This window comes from Heterocephalus glaber, unplaced genomic scaffold (assembly GCF_053883595.1).
Source record: "Heterocephalus glaber isolate CG9 unplaced genomic scaffold, H.glaber_assembly_v1.0 deba00001687, whole genome shotgun sequence".
NCBI lineage: Eukaryota > Metazoa > Chordata > Mammalia > Rodentia > Bathyergidae > Heterocephalus > Heterocephalus glaber.
In genome coordinates, this window is record NW_028258412.1 from 27,479,154 (window position 1) to 27,496,629 (window position 17,476).

Below are 17,476 nucleotides of genomic sequence, written 5' to 3' on the forward strand. Positions count from 1 at the left end.
TTTTTGAGATGGGATCTGTGTTGGGCCTTGACTTTGTGGGTTCAGGTGATCCTCCTGCTTCAGCCTCCTGAGTAGCTGGGATTATCAGTGCCACCACTGTGCCTGGTTAGAGGTTTTAATTTCCAGACCAAAACTTCCCAGACCTTTGGCTGAGAGCATCTTTGTCCTGCTTTGGCCAAGGTTTTAGGTGCCCATGGGGATTTGGGATGGGCTTCCCTGTGACCCACGCAGTGCCAGGCAGCGGTGGTGGCCCTTACTCAGTGCAGTGCTGCAAGGGGTGGTAGTCTCCTGAGGTAAGTAGAGCAAGCTTCCTCAGCTGTGCCTTCCTGGGGACCAGATGTTAGCAGATTGCTTGAGTAACTGAGCTTTGCACTGATTGGTGTCAACAGGACTCAGACTCCATTTACCCGCTCGTTTGTTCCTGAGCTATTTGCAAGTGATGGTGTTGTGTGGCTGAAACACGTACGTGCCTGTGACTGGTGCCCCTGGGATGTGTGTTTGCAGGCAGTGTCCTCCAGATTGTATCTGCCCCCGGGCAGCCCTACCTGCGCGCGCCTGGCCCTGTGGTGATGCAGACCGTGTCGCAGGCGGGCGCTGTGCACGGTGCCCTGGGAAGCAAGCCCCCGGCCAGCGGCCCCACCCCTGCACCCCTGACCCCACAAGGTAGGGTGTTCTGGGGTGGGGGGCTCGGCGGGGAGCTTCTTCCTGGCTGCCTGTCCTCCGAGTGGTCGGGCACCTGTGCGTCCAACTGGAGGACCTCACTGTGACATTGTCGCTGTGTTGTAGAACCTTGCCCTGGCAGCCACAGGTGCTTGTGACGTCAGCTTGATTTGCTGTCTTTCTCTTCTGCTCTCAGAGGTGTTGCCCCAACTCATCTCAGTATTTTGTTTTGGTCTTAGTCTGTAGAGAGACTTTGGGAATGAAGCAGTGTGCTTGCTGCTGTGCCACAGACACACTGAGTGAGCAGTGAGTGTGCCTAGAGCTCCCTGGCTGGGCTGGGATGTGTATTTCCTCGTGTTCAGGGCTTGGCTGTTGGCCTCCTGGCTCCTGGTCCTGCCTGCTGCTGTCTTCTCCTCAGCGGGCCCGGCCCTGTCCAGTGTGCCCTGTCTGGGAGCAGGTGGGTGGGTTGGATGTGTGGGAGCAACAAGCATCGTCATGGCTGGTGTACCTTCCTTCCTGGCCAGAGTCCCAGGTCTACCCCCACCTTGCAGTCGTCCTCTAGGTGCTGGGCAGGGCCTCTGGAAACCACATAAAGCTCCCCAGGGTGGGTGGGCTCTGGAGGCTTGGGAGGCTCCCCAGTAGGCGAGGCATGCACTCTCCCTGCAGTGTAGCCCAGTGCAGCCCTGCACTTCTGTGGTGATGGCCCCTCTGTGCCAGATTCTTGACTCCAGAGCTGGCCCCTTGCCCTCTTGGGAACTGGGAGCCAGCTGCTGCATTCCTGCCTCAGTTGCCACTCTCTTTCCCGTGACCCTCCTCTGCACCTGGACCCTGTGCACTCTGGCTTTCCTTCCCAGCTCTGTTTTTGCATTTGTAGTTGGTGTTCCCGGGCGAGTGGCAGTTAACACCATGGCTGTCGGAGAGTCTGGACTGGCCTCCAAGCCGGCCTCTCCCGTTGGAGGGCCAACGCAGGTAAGAAACTGGCCTCGTAGTGTGTGTTTGATTGCTAGTGCGGGGCACCTAGGCAGTTGACTTCCACGAGCTACGTCGTGCATATCACACAGTCTGTTGCCTCCTGAGTCCTCATTCTGTTAACAAACCACAGAAATGCACATTCTCTTGGAAATGCAGAATCTTGATTTTTTTTTTTTTTTTGCAGTAGTGGAGATTGAGCCCAGGACCTTTATGCAGAGATACATCCCCGATTTTCTTTAAGATATTTTTATTTATTTTATTTATTTATTTATTTTTAAAAATTTATTTATTTTTTTGGTGCTGGGGATTGAACTCGGGTCCTTGCGCTTGCGCAGCAGGCAGTGAAACCACTGAGCTAAATCCCTGGCCCCAAGATATTTTTTATTTTGAGGCAGGGTCTCACAAAGTTGCCCAGGCTGGGCTGGAACTCATGATGCCCCTGCCTCAGACTCCCAGAGTGCTGAGATTACAGGTGTGTGCCTCCACACCTGCTCAGAAACTTGATTTTAAAAACATACATTTCTCTTTTTTTTTTGGTACCGGGGATTGAACTCAGGTCCTTGTGCTTGCGCAGCAGGCAGTGAAACCACTGAGCTAAATCCCTGGCCCCAAGATACTTTTTATTTTGAGGCAGGGTCTCACAAAGTTGCCTAGGCTGGGCTGGAACTCAAGATGCTCCTGCCTCAGAGTGCTGAGATTACCGGAGTGTGCTTCCACACCTGCTCAGAATCTTGATTTTAAAAACACACATTTCTCTTTTTTTTCTTGATACCGGGGATCGAACTTGGGTCCTTGCGCTTGCAAGGCAGGCAGCGGAACCACTGAGCTAAAAGACACATTTCTAATGAATAAATTAAGCTGGAGGAAAAAAAAAAACCTGAATTTTGTGATTACAAACTTTTTTCCCCCAGTAATTCTTCTACAAGGCTCTGTGGGCATCAGAAGTGCTTGCTTGTGTCTTGAAGAGGAAAGAGCAGCTGACTTTTTCTGCTTTCTTGTGGTCACTGTTCCAGTAGAACAGGAAATATGGACGTTGACGTGAACACTATACATGGGGGAATCCCAGTTTGGCAAGGAGGGAACATGCTGTGCTGCTTCTCAAGTAATCATTTCATCATTTTACTGTTTTTGGTAAAGGAGGAAAAGACCAGACTTTTGAAAGAGCGGCTGGATCAGATTCATTTTGTCAATGAGCGGCGCTGTTCCCAGGCTCCAGTGTATGGCAGAGACTTGCTGAGGATATGTTCCCTGCCTAGCAAGGGGAAGATGCCGTGGCTCCTGTCTCTCAATGGCAGCGTTGGGAAGGGTGCAGGGTCAGCAAGCTCCTGCTTGTCACCCTGGAAAAGTAAAGGGGATCTGGTTTTGACCTTGAATCAGCACCAGGAATCCCTCCAGGATGTTCTTGACAGGTAAGTTAGAATGTGTGTCGCCTGGGGCGTCTGGGTGGGCAATAACCCATCCTGTGCTGTGGACGATCTTCTCCAACCTGCCCTTGCCGAAATGTGTCAAACACATGTGGGATCATGCATTCCCAAGGTTCCCCTCAGAGCAGACTGACAATAGAGAAGAAGCCCCCATGGGCTGCAGCTCCTGTTGGGCTCGCCTGGCTTTTGTGTAGAGTGCAACCTGCATGCCATTCCTGTGTGGTTGGCCCTGATCTTTTGCTCAGTCTCAGGATAATTTCTTCCCTTCTTGGACTTCTTGGGCTCGATGCATTTCACCTTAGCTTCTTGTCCAAATGGAGGCCCTGCTGCCCTAAGCCTGTTCAGCTTTCAGAGTCTGCCTGTTCTGGACCACACAGGTCAGGACTGACTGGCTGGAGAGAGAGGAAAGGTTCTGACAGTTCCTGCCCAGGCCAAGAAGCTGCTGTGGCTTCTGGTCTGTGTGCAGTAGGTTGTCAACCTCATGCTCTCATGTGCTTCTCTCTCTCAAATGTTCCTTGTCCTTACAGAACATAGATGATTTTTTCAGTTTAAATACAGTTGGGAGCAAGTCATCAAAAACCCAGTTTCAGCTGACGTCCATAGGAAGGGCTTTTCTAGCGGGGCCCCTGTACATGTCAGGTTGGCCATGGCATCGTTATTCTGCCTGCAGGAGCCCCTCGTCCTGGGTCCTTCACTCTCAGTGGTGACTGTGGCAGTTGTAGGACTTCTTTCCGAGAGATAGCACATCCCTATCTCTCAGCATTCCTGGTGGATGTGAAATTTAGACCGAGTGGCTGTCTCTGAACCGGTCCCTCTGGTTGGGGCAATGCTCCATGCTGACCCTTCAGGCCAGAGCTCTCTGATGTGCTCCTGGGGTAGCCGTCGTTGCCCAGGACAGGTAGGGTCTGCCCAGTGCTGTAAAGGATAACACTACCCATGGGGCAACCACATAGGTGCCCTGGCTGCTTCTCTGGACACTCGTGTAGTCAGTGGTCTGCCCTCATCCTGGAGCCTCACTGCCTGCCATGTGATGATCCCTGCTTTCTGCCCCTCAGGGTGGCCTGTGTGATTCCTCCAGTGGTGGCTGCACCCCCCTCTCTGTGGGTGGCCAGGCCACCCGCCCAGTACCGCCACAGGCTGCGGGCCCTGCAACAGCGCCTACGAGAGCACACTGCTCCCTACCTGCGGCAGCTGCGGCAGCTGACCACGCTGCGCTTGCTGCAGTTCCCTGAGCTGAGGCTGGTGCAGTTCGACTCAGGTACGGCCCAGTCTGTTGGCTGCCTCCTTGGGGTTGGGCTGCACTTGCTTTGACTAAGAGGTGCTTGTGATCCTTCTGTTTCCTAGGAAAGTTAGAAGCGCTGGCTATCCTGCTTCAGAAGCTGAAGTCTGAAGGACGTCGTGTGCTGATTTTGTCCCAGATGGTGCTTATGTTAGACATTTTAGAAATGTTCTTGAATTTTCATTATCTCACCTATATAAGAATTGATGAAAACGCCAACAGCGAACAACGGCAGGTAAGTGAGAAATTACCTTGCTGTCATTTGTAATTCAGTCGAATTCACTTGAGTCACCAGATTTTACTTTTTTTTTTTTTGTACCGGGGATCAAACTCAGGACTTTGCGCTCACAAGACAGGTGGTGGAACCACTGAGCTAGATCCCCAGCCCTAAGTCACCAGATTTTAACCCAGTCTCTTTTGTTTTTGAGTACTGGGGATTGAACTCAGGTCCTTGCACTTGCCAGGCAGGCAGCGGAGCCACTGAGCTAAATCCCCAGCCCTTAACCCAGTCTCTTAAGTGTTGTGTAGACTCAGTGATACCTTGAGCCTTCCAAGGAAAAGAGCTTTCCAACCACGGGAACCGTAACAGGTCTCTCCTCCCTCAGTGTGTGTATAGGAGCTCTGTCATCAGCTAGGTGTCTGAGGACAGGTCAGGACCTGTAGTCATTAGAGGACAGGGTTGGCATAATTCGGAGAGTGACTACGAAGTAAAAATCTGAGTGTGATTCAGACTGACCTGTAACTAAAGCAATGTAAGAAAAATGATGGTAATTAAAGAAATGTAGGTTCAAATGATGTGCCTGTTTTTTGCTCATCAAATCTGCTAAGAGTATTTTATATTTTACCCTTGCCCTGGTAAGAGTGCTGGTAGAGGCGGGCATCAGCCAGGGCCTCTAGATGGCAGTGCGGCAGCGCTGGTGACTCACCTGAGAGATGGCTGGTGCTCCAGCCCAGGACTCAGTGATTTATACACATGGTGTTCACTGTAGAAATGTTCTCAATGACTTGCAGTCGGGCATAGTGAGCGTTCAGTAGGAGAATGAGTAAATGAAGAATGTCTGTCGCTATGCGGCTTGGCTGCTTCGGGACACCACAGGATTGGATTGTGAAGCCACTGTGCTTTGGGCCAAGTGCAGAGTAGGATTGGAGCAGAGCACATGTTGCCCAGTGTGTTCCATAGAAGTCACAAGGTTACACACGAAGCATGCCAGTGTATTAGTGAACCAGTTTCTCGGTAATAGTATAGCAGAGTATATTGTATGGAGAGTTTTTTGAAGAAAGAGAGTTGGTCAACTCTTAGGTTCTCTTTTGGCCTAGAAAGAAGTTACAGCAGAACAGGACCACACTGCCATTTCAGCTCTCGGTGCTAGGTGAAGCCAGGGGGCCGGGGGGCTGTTCTTCACTGTGCAATGTCCCATGTCCTCAGCCTTACTCCAGGGGCTTTTGCTTGTAAAGTGCCTTGGCATTGCCTGAGGATAGATGAGAAAGCACATCTCCCTCCCCAGCAAGACTCTGTTTTCTTGTGGGGCCTACAGACTGCGCTGACAGAAAGCGCAAGCTGCAGCAATTGCCTACCGCTGCCTGAGCAGTGCACATGGGTGTTGGAGATGCACATGTGCAGAGCCAGGAGAAGATTCTGGAGCTCTGATGTTGTGATAGCTGAGCCCCCACACTGCAGGGAACACAAACCAGATTTGTTACAGAATGACTTCTAATTGATAAACATGAGCATGCTGTGGTCACCACGTTTTCTTGAAATACTAATTTGAGCATTTGTGTTTGGTCTCAGGAGCTGATGAGGAGTTTCAACAGGGACAGGCGAATTTTCTGTGCTCTCCTCTCCACTCACAGCCGTGCCACGGGCATAAACCTGGTAGAGGCAGACACTGTGGTGTTTTATGACAATGACCTAAACCCAGTGATGGATGCTAAGGCCCAGGAATGGTGTGATCGGATCGGGAGGTGCAAGGACATCCACATATACAGGTGATGCTAGTGGGTCACACTGTTGGGAGTGTCACAGAAGGCCACACAGATGGGGATGGAAGAGTAAAGGAGTGGCAGTCTTTAATTCCAGAAGTTTCTACTCGGCTTGGATTATATTTTAATAAGAAAAATTTATATTCCTGCTGTTTTATCTGTTCTTTATAGTTAAGATTGGCTTGGAATTGTCACTTAGTTATGCTGTCTTTGTACCTAAACCTGAAAAGAATGAGTTATATGTTGGGTTGTTTTAGCTGTTATGAAATATAAATTAACTGTTGAAAGAATTTAGATCTATAGTGTTACCTTCAAGCATAAAAATTGTAACAACCAAACTAGCTAATTGGGGAAAGTAGAAGAGGGCCCGCTCTATATCTCCAGATTCCTCAAGTGTCTGTGATAATAGAGTGGTGCTTGTCTGTGTAAGAAGCCCACTTAGCTGCCGCTGGTGTGAGTGTGAACTGGGCCACTGTTGCCAGTTGAGAGTGTCTCACAGTCCAGGTGACTTGGGGCAAACCATCTCCAGGAAACAGTACCTGTGGCCTTAATCTTGAAGGACCTCTTTAACTAAACCTCTGAAGTAAAAGACATGTTTGAAGTAAAAAGTTTAGGTATTGCAAAGAGAAACTGTGAGCAAAGCAAACACATAAATAGTAGCTCAGAAAATTGTTGACAAGTCTCACAAGAAGTCAAAAGTAAAGTGTTCTGATAATTGAGAAGAAAGGTAAAAGGCACTAGTGCTGGGTGTGGCAGCGCACACCTGTGATCCCAGCACTTGGGAGGTTGGGGCAGGAGGATCACTGCAAGTTTGAGGCCAGCCTGGGTCACATAGTTCAAAACCAGCCTGAACTACTGTGAGACCCTCTCTCTCAAAAAATATATTTTTAAGAGAGGAGCTAGAGAACCCAGGTCTGTGCAGTCAGTTGCTCACTGCGGTTAGGAAGATGTGCAGGTTCAGTATATTAAGAGAAGTCTCTCTTCTGTCCACACCCAGCAGTACACGGGAAGGGAATTGAGCCTGCTGCTGAGGCCTGGGAAGAGAAGCTTCCATGTGCTTGTGGGGTAGGGATTGTCTCAGCCTTTCTGAGAGCAGTGTGACAAAGGCTTGTTGAAGTTAAAGTGATGCATCCTTTGCCACATCATAAGCATGCCGGGACATCTGTCCTGTGGTACTAGGATGTCCGCTGCAGCTCTGTCCAACACAGCACAGAGCAGGAGCCAGGCCACCTGTTGTGGATTCAGCTGTACCACCCGGTTGAGCAGCATCGGAAAGGTGAGTTCATCTGGGGCACAGTTCTCTGACATGCTGCTCGGTGTGGAAAGCAGAACGAAGATCAGCATGTAATGAGGCAGACATGGCACACTGGTAGTGTGCCTGAGGTTTCCAGCCACCCAGGTGGATGTGTGTGCAAACCAGCGGATCAAATAGGTCAGGTTTTGATGGTAATTTCACTTGATCTTAGCCAAAAGGCTGAGAAGTGATTGATGGTAATCTCAGTGATCAGAATCCAGGTGACTTTCTGCCCTCTGCTGTCTCTTTAGTTCTTCTCTATACATCAAAGTCTGATATTTTTTGCCTTATTTCTGTGTAGGTTCCTTGATTTTGGAAATTTCAGGGAAAATTTTTAGTTCTTTTCATGCTTGTGAAACTGATTAAAGTGGCTGACGTGGACCTGTAGCATTTAGCATTTCGTAAGCAGAGGAGCCTCGTAGGAAGGTCGTAGATTATGAGGTGCCCACTTGGGTCCCACTGAAGGACTCTGTCAACACCTTTGCCTGTCAGCTGGAGGAATGGCCACAGTTCTGTCTTACTTCAGCACTGACTGTGGTCTGGCAGCATGTAGGGGACCAAAAGATGACATTGTCCATGCTTAGGCGAGAACCAGATGTCACAGGCAGTGTGGACGGAAGCCATTGGCTCTGGCTTTCAGGGTTGGAGGCCTGGTGAGCCTGACAGGAGCAAGTGGACCATGTCCAGTTGAGACTGGCAGGAGGAGGCAAGGTGCTGGAGCCGAGGGGTGGGGCCGGTTGAGTGGGGCCTGGAGTATGAAGCACCGCATGTAACCTGCACTTCCAGGTGACTTGATTGTCATTGTGTGGTATGTGTGTGTGTCTGTGTTCTGTAGGCTTGTGAGTGGCAATTCTATTGAAGAGAAATTGTTGAAAAATGGAACTAAAGATTTGATCCGTGAAGTGGCTGCCCAGGGAAATGACTACTCCATGGCATTCCTCACACAGGTATTCTGCATGTGCTCGGTGCTCTGGGTGAGGAAGGCTGCATGGGGAAGCCTGTTGTCTTATGTAGTCACATACCTGATCCACCAGCTCAGGCAGGAGATCCTCTCTCTGTTCCTGGGAACAATGTACTTCCTTGTGTTCAGCGAACCATCCAGGAGCTGTTTGAGGTTTACTCACCCATGGACGATGCTGGCTTCCCAGTGAAAGCAGAGGAGTTCGTTGTGCTTTCCCAGGAGCCTTCTGTCAGTGAAACCATCGCACCCAAGATCGCGAGGCCTTTCATAGAGGTGAGGCTCAGTCATCCAGCTGGGGCCTCGCCCTGGCCTGCCCTGCGTGCTGCAGCCTAACCTGCTCTTCCCTGCCTGTGAGGCTCCCTCCTCTGCCTCTCCCTCTCCCTCCTTTCCACCTTTCCATCCTGGGGACTCACAGCTGCAGAGAGGTGCAAAGAGAAGGTGGCCTCATGTCAGGCACTGCTGTGTTCATTAGCTTCTCTGAGCCATGCTGGATCTCCTATCCCCTCTCCGACCCACAGTCTGCTGTTTTGGCTCTGACTGGAATAGCCGCTGGCCCTGCATGTCACTGAGCTCTGGCGGTGTGCTAGCTGCCTTTGAGGGGTTGTGCAAAGTACCCAGCTGAGTTTGAAGACTTTCGAAATACAGAGCATCTGTCTAAATGTTTCATGTTGGCTGAGTCTTGAAGTGGTGATGTTGTGGATCGTGGATGATACAAAGTACTTTGCAGCTGCAGAGACTGGAAGGTTCTTAGGTCGCACACATGGGTCCTGTGGTGCTCCCTGTGCCAGTGGGCTGTGTGGGCTCCTCAGGGGCCCCTTCTGCTCTTTCCCATGCAGGGTCTCCTTGGCCTCAGCCTGGGCCTCTCTTTCCTTCTTTGCTTGAGTCCTTCTTGTCTCACGCAGCCCCCTGTCAAGGGAGGGGTCTGTTTCCTTTGCAGACCCCATTCTGGCTGCCTTCTGGTGCCCTCTTTGGGAAGGGCCAGGCTTGTCACTTTCACCTGCCCTCTGGCTGCAGGCTTCTCTTGACTTCTGTGTTTGCTTTTCTCTTCTATGAAAGCTGTGGGCACACAGTGCTACCACACATATCTCCGCTTTCCTGTGAAGCCTCCTGCACAGTCTTCTCAGTATATCCTCAGTGAACGTGATGTTGATGAGCTGCTTCCATCTCTCCAAGTGAACTGTTTGGTGATTGCAAAACTCACACACGTGAGGCACCACTTTAGAGGATGGATGGTGTTTTAGTCACTTTTTCTTGTTGCTGAGACAAAATACCCAACAGCCACAAATTAAGGAAGGAAAGATTTATTTTGGCTCATAGTTCCTAGAGGTTTTAGTCCATAATCGGTTGGCTCCAGGGCAGGGTGGCATGGCAGAGGGGCACCACAGAGGAAAAACAGTTCATGGCAGGCAGAAGGCAGCAAAGTAGCAAAGAAGCAGCAGCTGGCCTGACTTCTTTCTGTCCCTTGTTATCCATCCAGGCTACCCACCCTTTGGGTGGTGCCACCCATACACAGGGTGGGTCTTCCAATTATCCACAGCCAGAACTGTGCCAAACTAATCAATGGACAAATTTAGTAATCACACACTCTTAATCCCAGCATCATACACTTAATCTCAGCATCACACACTCTAGATCAGCCACCTCTGAAAGTGTCACGTATGACCACATGAGGCTTTGAAGGGATATCCAGCTACAAACCATGACGTAGTGAAACACTAGGCTGATCCACAGCCCCTTCCCACCCAGGGCCTGCACTCTTGGTGCAGTCCTGCCATCTTTTTTAGATTCCGCACATTAGGGAGAACATGGGATATTTGTGTTTCTGAGTCTGGCTTATTTTTACTCAGCATGGTGGTCTCCAGTCCCATCTATTTTCCAGCAAGTGACAACATTTTGTTCTCTTTTATTGCTGGGCAGCTCCATGTGTGTACAGACCATGTTGTCTTCATGATTTCATCTGCTGATGAGCATCTAGGCTGGTCCCAGATCTTGGCTGTGTCAGATTGTGCTGCAGTGAATGTGGGTGTGCAGGCATCCCTATAGGGCACTGACTTTAATTCCTCCAGGTAGACACAGGGAGTAGTATGTGGTAGCTCTAAGTTTGTTTGTTTGTTTGTTTGTTTGGGTACCAGGGATTGAACTTGGGACCTTGCGTTTTTGAGGCAGGTGCCGGAACCACTGAGCTAAATCCCCAGCCCCTAAATTTTGGTTTTTTGGGAAACCTTCATATAGGTTTCCACAGGGACTATTCTAATTTCCTTACCCCTGCCCTGTAGATGGCTTCTTTTTTTTTCCTGCATCCTCCACAACATTTATGGTTTCTTTATTCTTGGTGATGGCCATTCTGACTGCAGTGAGATGGAATAGCAGAGTAGTTTTGGTTTGCATTTCCATAATGAGTAAAGATGCTGAACATTTTTTCATATACTTACTGCCCATTTTTACTTCTTTTGAGAAGTACCTGTTTAATTCATTGCCAATTTATTGATTGGGAGATTATAATTTTTTTGGTTTTTTTGAGTTCTTTATTCTAGAAATTCACCCTCTGTGGAAGAATAGCCAGCAGATTTTCTCCCATTCTGTAGGCTGTCTCTTCATTCTGTTGTTTGCCCTTGCTGTGCTGAAACTTTTTTTTTTTTTTGGTACTGGGAATCAAACTCAGGACCTTGCACTTGCAAGGCAGGCATGGTGCCATTGAGCTAAATCCCTGGCCCTGTGCTGAAAGTTTTGTTTTGTTTTGTTTTTTTGGTACCTGGGATCAAACTCAGGTCCTTACACTTGCGAGGCAGGTGGTGGAACCACTGAGCTAAATCCTCGACCCTGAAAGTTTTTAATTTGGTGATTCTTATATTATTTCCTGTGCTGTTGGAGTCCTATTCAGGAAGTCTTGCCTGTGCCTATCTTAAAGTGTTACCCTGTGTTTTCTTTCAGCAGTTTCAGTTTCTGAGCTTATGCTGAGGTATAAGCTTTGATCCATTTTTGAATTGATTTTTTTTGTAGTGTCTTGTTCAGGTTCTTTTACCTCCTTGGTTTGTTTGATCCCTAGGTAGTTCAGTTTAGTTTTTTGAAACTTGTGAGTAGAATTGTTTTCCTGATTTTTTTTTTCTCAGCTAGTTCGTTATTGGTGTGTAGAAATGTTATTGATTTCTTATTTTGAGGGGGTTTTTTGAGGCAGGGTCTCGCTTGTAGTTCAGGCTGGCCTCAAACTCACTATGTAGCCCAGGCTGGCCTCAGATTCATGACAATTCTCTTGCCTCAGCCTCCCAAGTGCTGGGATTACAGGTATGCAGTGCCATGCCTGGCTAGAAAAGTATTGATTTTTTTTTTCTAATGTTGGTCTTTATATCCTGTGCCCAGAAATATCTTATATGTTGTTCTGTATAGGCCTTCCTCTTTGTGTTTAATATGTAATATATGTGTGAGGTTTGAAAAGAAATTCACATAGCACAGGAAGATACGAGGAAGAACAGATTCTTTCCCAGAGGTGACCATGTAGTTGTCACTTGTTACACACAACCTCGGAGGAGAATGGAAGGTATTTGTGCACACAGAAGTGAGCCTATGCGCAGAGCATGCCCTGGAGAGGCCTCTGTTTCTGCCCTGTGGTTTCAGAGCAGCCTAGGATTTCCACATACAGATTCTTCCTGAAGGTGCTTGTTGACTGCCTCACTGTGAGCCTAGTGTTGTGCTAGGCTGCAGGGTGAGCACTGGAAGAAGATAGGAATCCCATCTTGCTCGAGTGAGGGAGACCAGAAGCTGAGGCGGGAGGGCTGTGGCTACACAGAAGACCCAGCGTTGGGGTGGAGCGTGTGTGGAGGCCTAGGGGAGAGTGTCTGGATCCAGGTCCAGCACAGGCCCCGTCATCAGCCAGAAGCCTGATGAGGCGGCAGAGACAGCCCTGATTGAGAAAGGGGCAGTCACAAGGCTGGAGTCAGGCTGGAGTATTGTCTGCCATTATGTGAAGCAGTCATTCTGCCTGCCATGTTGAGGCTGCATTGTCATAATGGGAATGCTGGGACCACTTGGGAGACCAGCAGCAGTGCACGGTTGGAGAGGTGTAGGGCGGCAGAGTGGGGTCAGTGCTAGAGCAGCAGCTGCTTCCTAGGTGTGGCTAGCACCCTCTGCAGCTGTGGATGTTCTTGGAGACGCACACCCCATGCCTGCCTTGCTGGCTCCTGGAAGGATTGTGCCCAAAAATGGTTTGAGAAAGGTTTTTTTGTTTTTGGTGCCAGAGTTTGAACTCAGGACCTTGTGCTTGTGAGGCAGGTGGTGGCACCACTGAGCTACACATCCCTGATCCCTGAGAAAGGTTTTGTTGATGTGTGAGAATACATGGAACAGTGTCAGCCTCACGAAGATCCACTGGACCTGTTTTCACAGGGTGAGGGCAGCCATTATGGCTCCTGGTAAAGAAGGGGTGTATCCCCAGCTCCCCAGAGGGTCCCCTGCCGCCTGTTCCCTTCCACAAGTGGCCAGTCTTGCGATGTTGAGCCACAGTCCCCCTCTTTGAACTCCATGTCAGTGGGACCCTCTTCTATGTGGCATGGTTCACTGCTGTCCCCTGCTGCAAGGCACACACTGCAGTCTAATCTGTAAGAGCTGCTGTCTGGGGTGTGTGATTTGTTTGAAGCATGTGCTGTCTGTCTTCACGTGTGTGAATATGTGCCCATGTCCCTGCCAGATAAGGGCTTGGGGATGGAGGCCTTGCCGGGCAGGTGTATGTATGACCGAGCTAAGAGGCTGTTCTTAACCCGGAGGGGCTGAGGGATGGTCTCACGTGGGGCTGTAGTTTGCATCCTGCTGTTGTGTGATGATTTTGGTCACCTCCTCACAGATCACTGGGATATCCCCCTGCCCCTCACAGTGCTGGACACAAGTGAACCCAGGGCTTAGTGTGTCTGCGGCCTGCTCTGCACTGGGCCATACTCCAGCCTCAGAGTACTTCCTAAAAAAAATGCCTGGTCAAGTCTTTTCCCTGTTTTTTGAAATTGCATTGTTCTCATTTTCTTAATGGCTGTTAGAGTTCTTTCTGTACTCTGGACTCGAGGCCTGTGCCCAGTTTGTTTATAGCATCTTTTTCCGTGGTATCTTTGGTGAGCAGAAATTCCTATTCTTACTGTCATCCAGGGTCAAAGTTTTCTGTGTTCAGGTCGCTAAGAGACTCTCTGAGGTTCCAGAGGTGCCCTGCTGGATTGTGTCTGGAAGTGATTTCTGTGTGGAATGTGAGGTTCCATCAGATTCCAGCCTTTGCAGATGTAGCAAGGCCTGTGCCATCTTTAACTTACGCCTTGTAACACGAGCTGCCCGTGTATCTCAGAGATAAGTGTCTGTCACACCTCTGGCAACTGAAGTGCCCCTGGCTGTCGAGAGAAGCAGGAACAGCTTTGCTGTGGGCATGTCTTGGACAGTTTGAAGCTTGTGGCTGTCTTACAGTTTTCAGTGAGCCTGCTTATGGCCCTATGGCACAGGGCTGTGCATCTTCTGTTCAGCCATGGACTTTGGCCTGAGTTTGTGAGGAACTGTGGCCAGTGGTATGCGTCCAGTGTGACAGGAAGCCACGCGCTTCTCTTGTTGGCGTTGGTGTGTTCCACTGGCCTCGCTACCCCTTCTGGTACATCGGGACCCTTCACGCACATCACACATGGCTCTCCCAGGGGATTTCTTGGAAGGCCCAGAAGGTCCCCTGTGCCATTTTGTGTGCCCTTGGCCTGCTTGTTGTCCCAAGTGTCCAAGCAGACCTGGGGAATCCTGGACATGTGGGTGCCGCCTCCGTGTGAAGAGTGCATCCCGCTGATCTGACTGCCACCTCTCCGCAGGCCCTCAAGAGCATTGAGTGCCTGGAGGAGGACACACAGAAGGGTACAGAGGAAGCGGTAACTGGGCCTGGCACCAGCCTGCTGTGCTCAGACTCAGAGGACTCCAGACATGAAGAGGAGCCGTCCCAGCTAGAGGAGCTGGCTGACTTCATGGAGCAGGTTTGGGTTTCTTTTTCTGTAAAGCTAAATATTTTAAGCTGGGTGAGGTGGCACACACCTGTAATCCTAGCACTCAGGAGGTTGAAGCAGGAGGATTGCCTTGAGTTCAAGACCAGCCTGGGCCACATCGAAAAACCCTATTTCAAAAAACCAAACCAAAACAAAAAAGAATGAAGGAAAACTATAAGACATTTTTTTGTTTAGTTTGACAAGGAATAGTGACTAGTTTAATTAAAATGTTGATGACTAGATTTCAAAAGGAACTTTACTAACTTGCCATTAACTTTATTCAAAAACTATGCTTTTGAAATAGCTTACTCCCATTGAGAAATATGCTTTGAATTACCTGGAATTGTTTCATACGACCATTGAGCAAGAAAAAGAGAGAAATAGTGAGGTAAGAGAGTTAATTTTTGATCATTTTAACATGTGAATAGCTTTGGGATTATTAAATTTGAAGTAAATACAACTTCATTAAATGAAATGTCAGAAACCTGCTCAGGCCTTGTGGAGCTGGTTTTTTACTTTGATGACTTTGTATTTGATTCAGCAGGCCTGGCACGGTGTAGAGGGTCGCAGGTTGGGGGCAGAGCTAGGGCAGTGGGACTGTAGAGGTGGGAACAGCAAGATGGGCGTTGCTGGTTCTGATCTGGAACATGCAATTCCTGTGGCCTTCCTGCCAGGATGCAGTGAGGGCCTCTGTGAGAGAGTGGGAGTCATGCAACGCCCAGGCCCTGCAAGAGAAGGAGGCCCAGCTGCAGCGGGAGCAGGAGGAGGCGGATCTGCTCACCTACACACGGGAGGATGCATACAACATGGTAGGCCACACTCCAGCAAACACTCATGTTTGCTCCTCACAAGGGAGCCCCGCAGCCGTGTTCTCAGGCATTGCTTCCTTTTGAACCCACACTTAAGAGATTCTTAGTCAGATGTGGGCTTTTTCCTGCATTGTATTGCCAGCTGAGAGTGAAACTCATTAAGTCATGCTGGTCAGACTTATATGGGAGACTAGCGTGAAGCAGAGATGTTGAATGGCCCGTGTTCCCTACAGGAATACATCTACGAAGACACTGATGGGCAGACGGAGGTTATGCCGGTAAGGAGCTCCTCTCCTGTGCCCGAGGGACCAGTCTTCCACAGCTCTGCCTCTCATGGGACTTGCTTTCTCTGCGCAGCTCTGGACTCCGCCTACCCCCCCCCAGGATGACAATGACATCTACATCGACTCTGTCATGTGTCTGATGTATGAGACCATGCCCATCCCAGAAGCCAAGCTGCCCCCTGTGTATGTGAGGAAGGAGCGCAAGCGTCACAAGACAGACCCTTCAGGTGTGGCGCTGGGTGTTGCCCTGCTTGGCAGAGGCTGCCGCAGTTGCTATGGTTTTGCTCCCTCTGTGGGGATGGGGTGGGGTGAGGTGACCGCAGGCCCCCTTGGTTCCCTCTCGTGGTGAGTTCCTGCACCCCCATTTCACCAGCACACAGGCCTCAACATTTGTATCTCTTGTTAGTAGTGAAAGCAAGAAAACCATGCCCTCGGGCGGGTGCTTCCCCAGCCTTCCTCCTGCCTGCTGACACAGGGGCTCTTCCTGCCCTGTCTTGCTGACGTTGCCCCTTTAGCCGCAGGCAGAAAGAAGAAGCAGCGGCATGGCGAGGCGGTCGTGCCGCCCCGGTCCCTGTTTGATCGGGCCACCCCGGGCATGCTGAAAATCCGGCGTGAGGGCAAGGAGCAGAAGAAGAACCTGCTGCTAAAGCAGCAGGCACCCTTCGCCAAGCCGCTGCCCACCTATGTCAAGTCCTCTGGGGACCCCCCGCAGGACAGCCCTGAGTGGCTTATTGGCGAGGACTGGGCCCTGCTGCAGGTGAGTGTGGTCGTGTCTGATGTAGGAATCCACACAGTGTTCACAATGGCACAGTTGCTTTCCGGGTCTTTGGTGTGAGGGAAGCCCTGTGCACTTGGAGCTTGTTGACTTCTTTTTCTGCAACACTGTCTTCCAGGCTGTGAAGCAGTTACTCGAGCTGCCCTTGAACCTCACGATAGTGTCACCTGCCCACACACCTAATTGGGATCTTGTCAGTGATGTTGTTAACTCCTGCAGTCGAATCTACCGTTCTTCCAAGCAGTGCCGGAATCGCTATGAGAACGTCATCATTCCCAGAGAGGAAGGAAAGGTGAGCCCTGCTCCTTGGTCTCCCTGAGAGGACATGGGCTCCTGGGCCCTGCTGTGTAGCACCCCAGCAGCTGGTCTGGCCCAGCTGGTCTGTATCACACCCAGCAGGTGTGGACAGTAGTGAAAGGAGTCACATGTGTTTCTTTTTTTTCAAAGAAAATTTGGAAGGTGAAGACGAGAACTTTTCTATCTTAGTTACTGGCTTACATAGCATCTGTTCCTGTTTCCTCAGGATCTCGCTGTAGAGTCAGTAGTTGGACCAGCAGCTGCTTTCGGGGCTTGCCACATGCTGCAGGTCCTTATGCATTCAGGGCACAGCGCACCACCCTGACCTGGGTGGGAAGCTGGCTTTGGTGGGCGTCCTGGCTCAGATGAGGCCACACTGCCACTCTGCTGCCCCATAGCACGGTGTCTGCAGCTCCACTGTACCATGCCACCCTGTGCCAGCTATTACAGACACCCTCTCAGGGGAGCAAGAACCACTTCTAGCAATGGATGCCATGTGGGCATGTGGGGACACTGCATCTGACTGCCTCTGGGTGTCCTGGCAGCATAGAGCTACAGTCACGCCTTCCTGCGTGTGACAGGGTAGGGCAGACATCCAGTGTAAAATTTGCATTTGTAAAATGCTCTTGTGTAAAATTTGCATTTTGGTTATAATTTGTGAAAATGATGATGTCTGCCTGCAAGCCAGAACGGTCCTCAGGATAAGGCCACCACACTTCATTTATCACTGCTGTCGATCCTTCAGTCATCTCGGTTT

The 17,476-nt window shown here is 50.1% G+C and overlaps 1 protein-coding gene and 1 non-coding gene across 25 annotated transcripts in view; both read left to right on the top strand.

Moving 5' to 3' along the window:
- The window catches only part of Ep400 (E1A binding protein p400), a 106,575-nt gene that overhangs the window by 64,035 nt on the left and 25,064 nt on the right, over positions 1 to 17,476 (top strand). For 22 of the 24 annotated variants that reach the window (XR_002394605.2, XR_002394604.2, XM_021257704.2 and 19 more), the window contains 15 exons: positions 505 to 663; positions 1,535 to 1,629; positions 2,770 to 3,041; positions 4,112 to 4,314; positions 4,401 to 4,570; positions 6,125 to 6,321; positions 8,445 to 8,556; positions 8,700 to 8,843; positions 14,387 to 14,545; positions 14,859 to 14,942; positions 15,229 to 15,363; positions 15,597 to 15,641; positions 15,721 to 15,874; positions 16,163 to 16,404; positions 16,541 to 16,714. Coding sequence is in view for 22 of the 24 variants with exons in the window: in XM_021257704.2 (XP_021113363.2) it covers positions 505 to 663; positions 1,535 to 1,629; positions 2,770 to 3,041; positions 4,112 to 4,314; positions 4,401 to 4,570; positions 6,125 to 6,321; positions 8,445 to 8,556; positions 8,700 to 8,843; positions 14,387 to 14,545; positions 14,859 to 14,942; positions 15,229 to 15,363; positions 15,597 to 15,641; positions 15,721 to 15,874; positions 16,163 to 16,404; positions 16,541 to 16,714 (2,345 nt within the window). In the remaining 2 variants the exon portion in view is untranslated. The remainder of the gene's footprint in view (positions 1 to 504; positions 664 to 1,534; positions 1,630 to 2,769; positions 3,042 to 4,111; positions 4,315 to 4,400; positions 4,571 to 6,124; positions 6,322 to 8,444; positions 8,557 to 8,699; positions 8,844 to 14,386; positions 14,546 to 14,858; positions 14,943 to 15,228; positions 15,364 to 15,596; positions 15,642 to 15,720; positions 15,875 to 16,162; positions 16,405 to 16,540; positions 16,715 to 17,476) is intronic. The other 2 variants (XM_021257711.2, XM_021257718.2) reach the window with 1 other exon arrangement.
- On the top strand, positions 5,753 to 5,884 carry LOC147822046 (small nucleolar RNA SNORA49). The gene has a single exon (XR_015446344.1). It is a non-coding gene; the product is annotated as a small nucleolar RNA SNORA49 (small nucleolar RNA).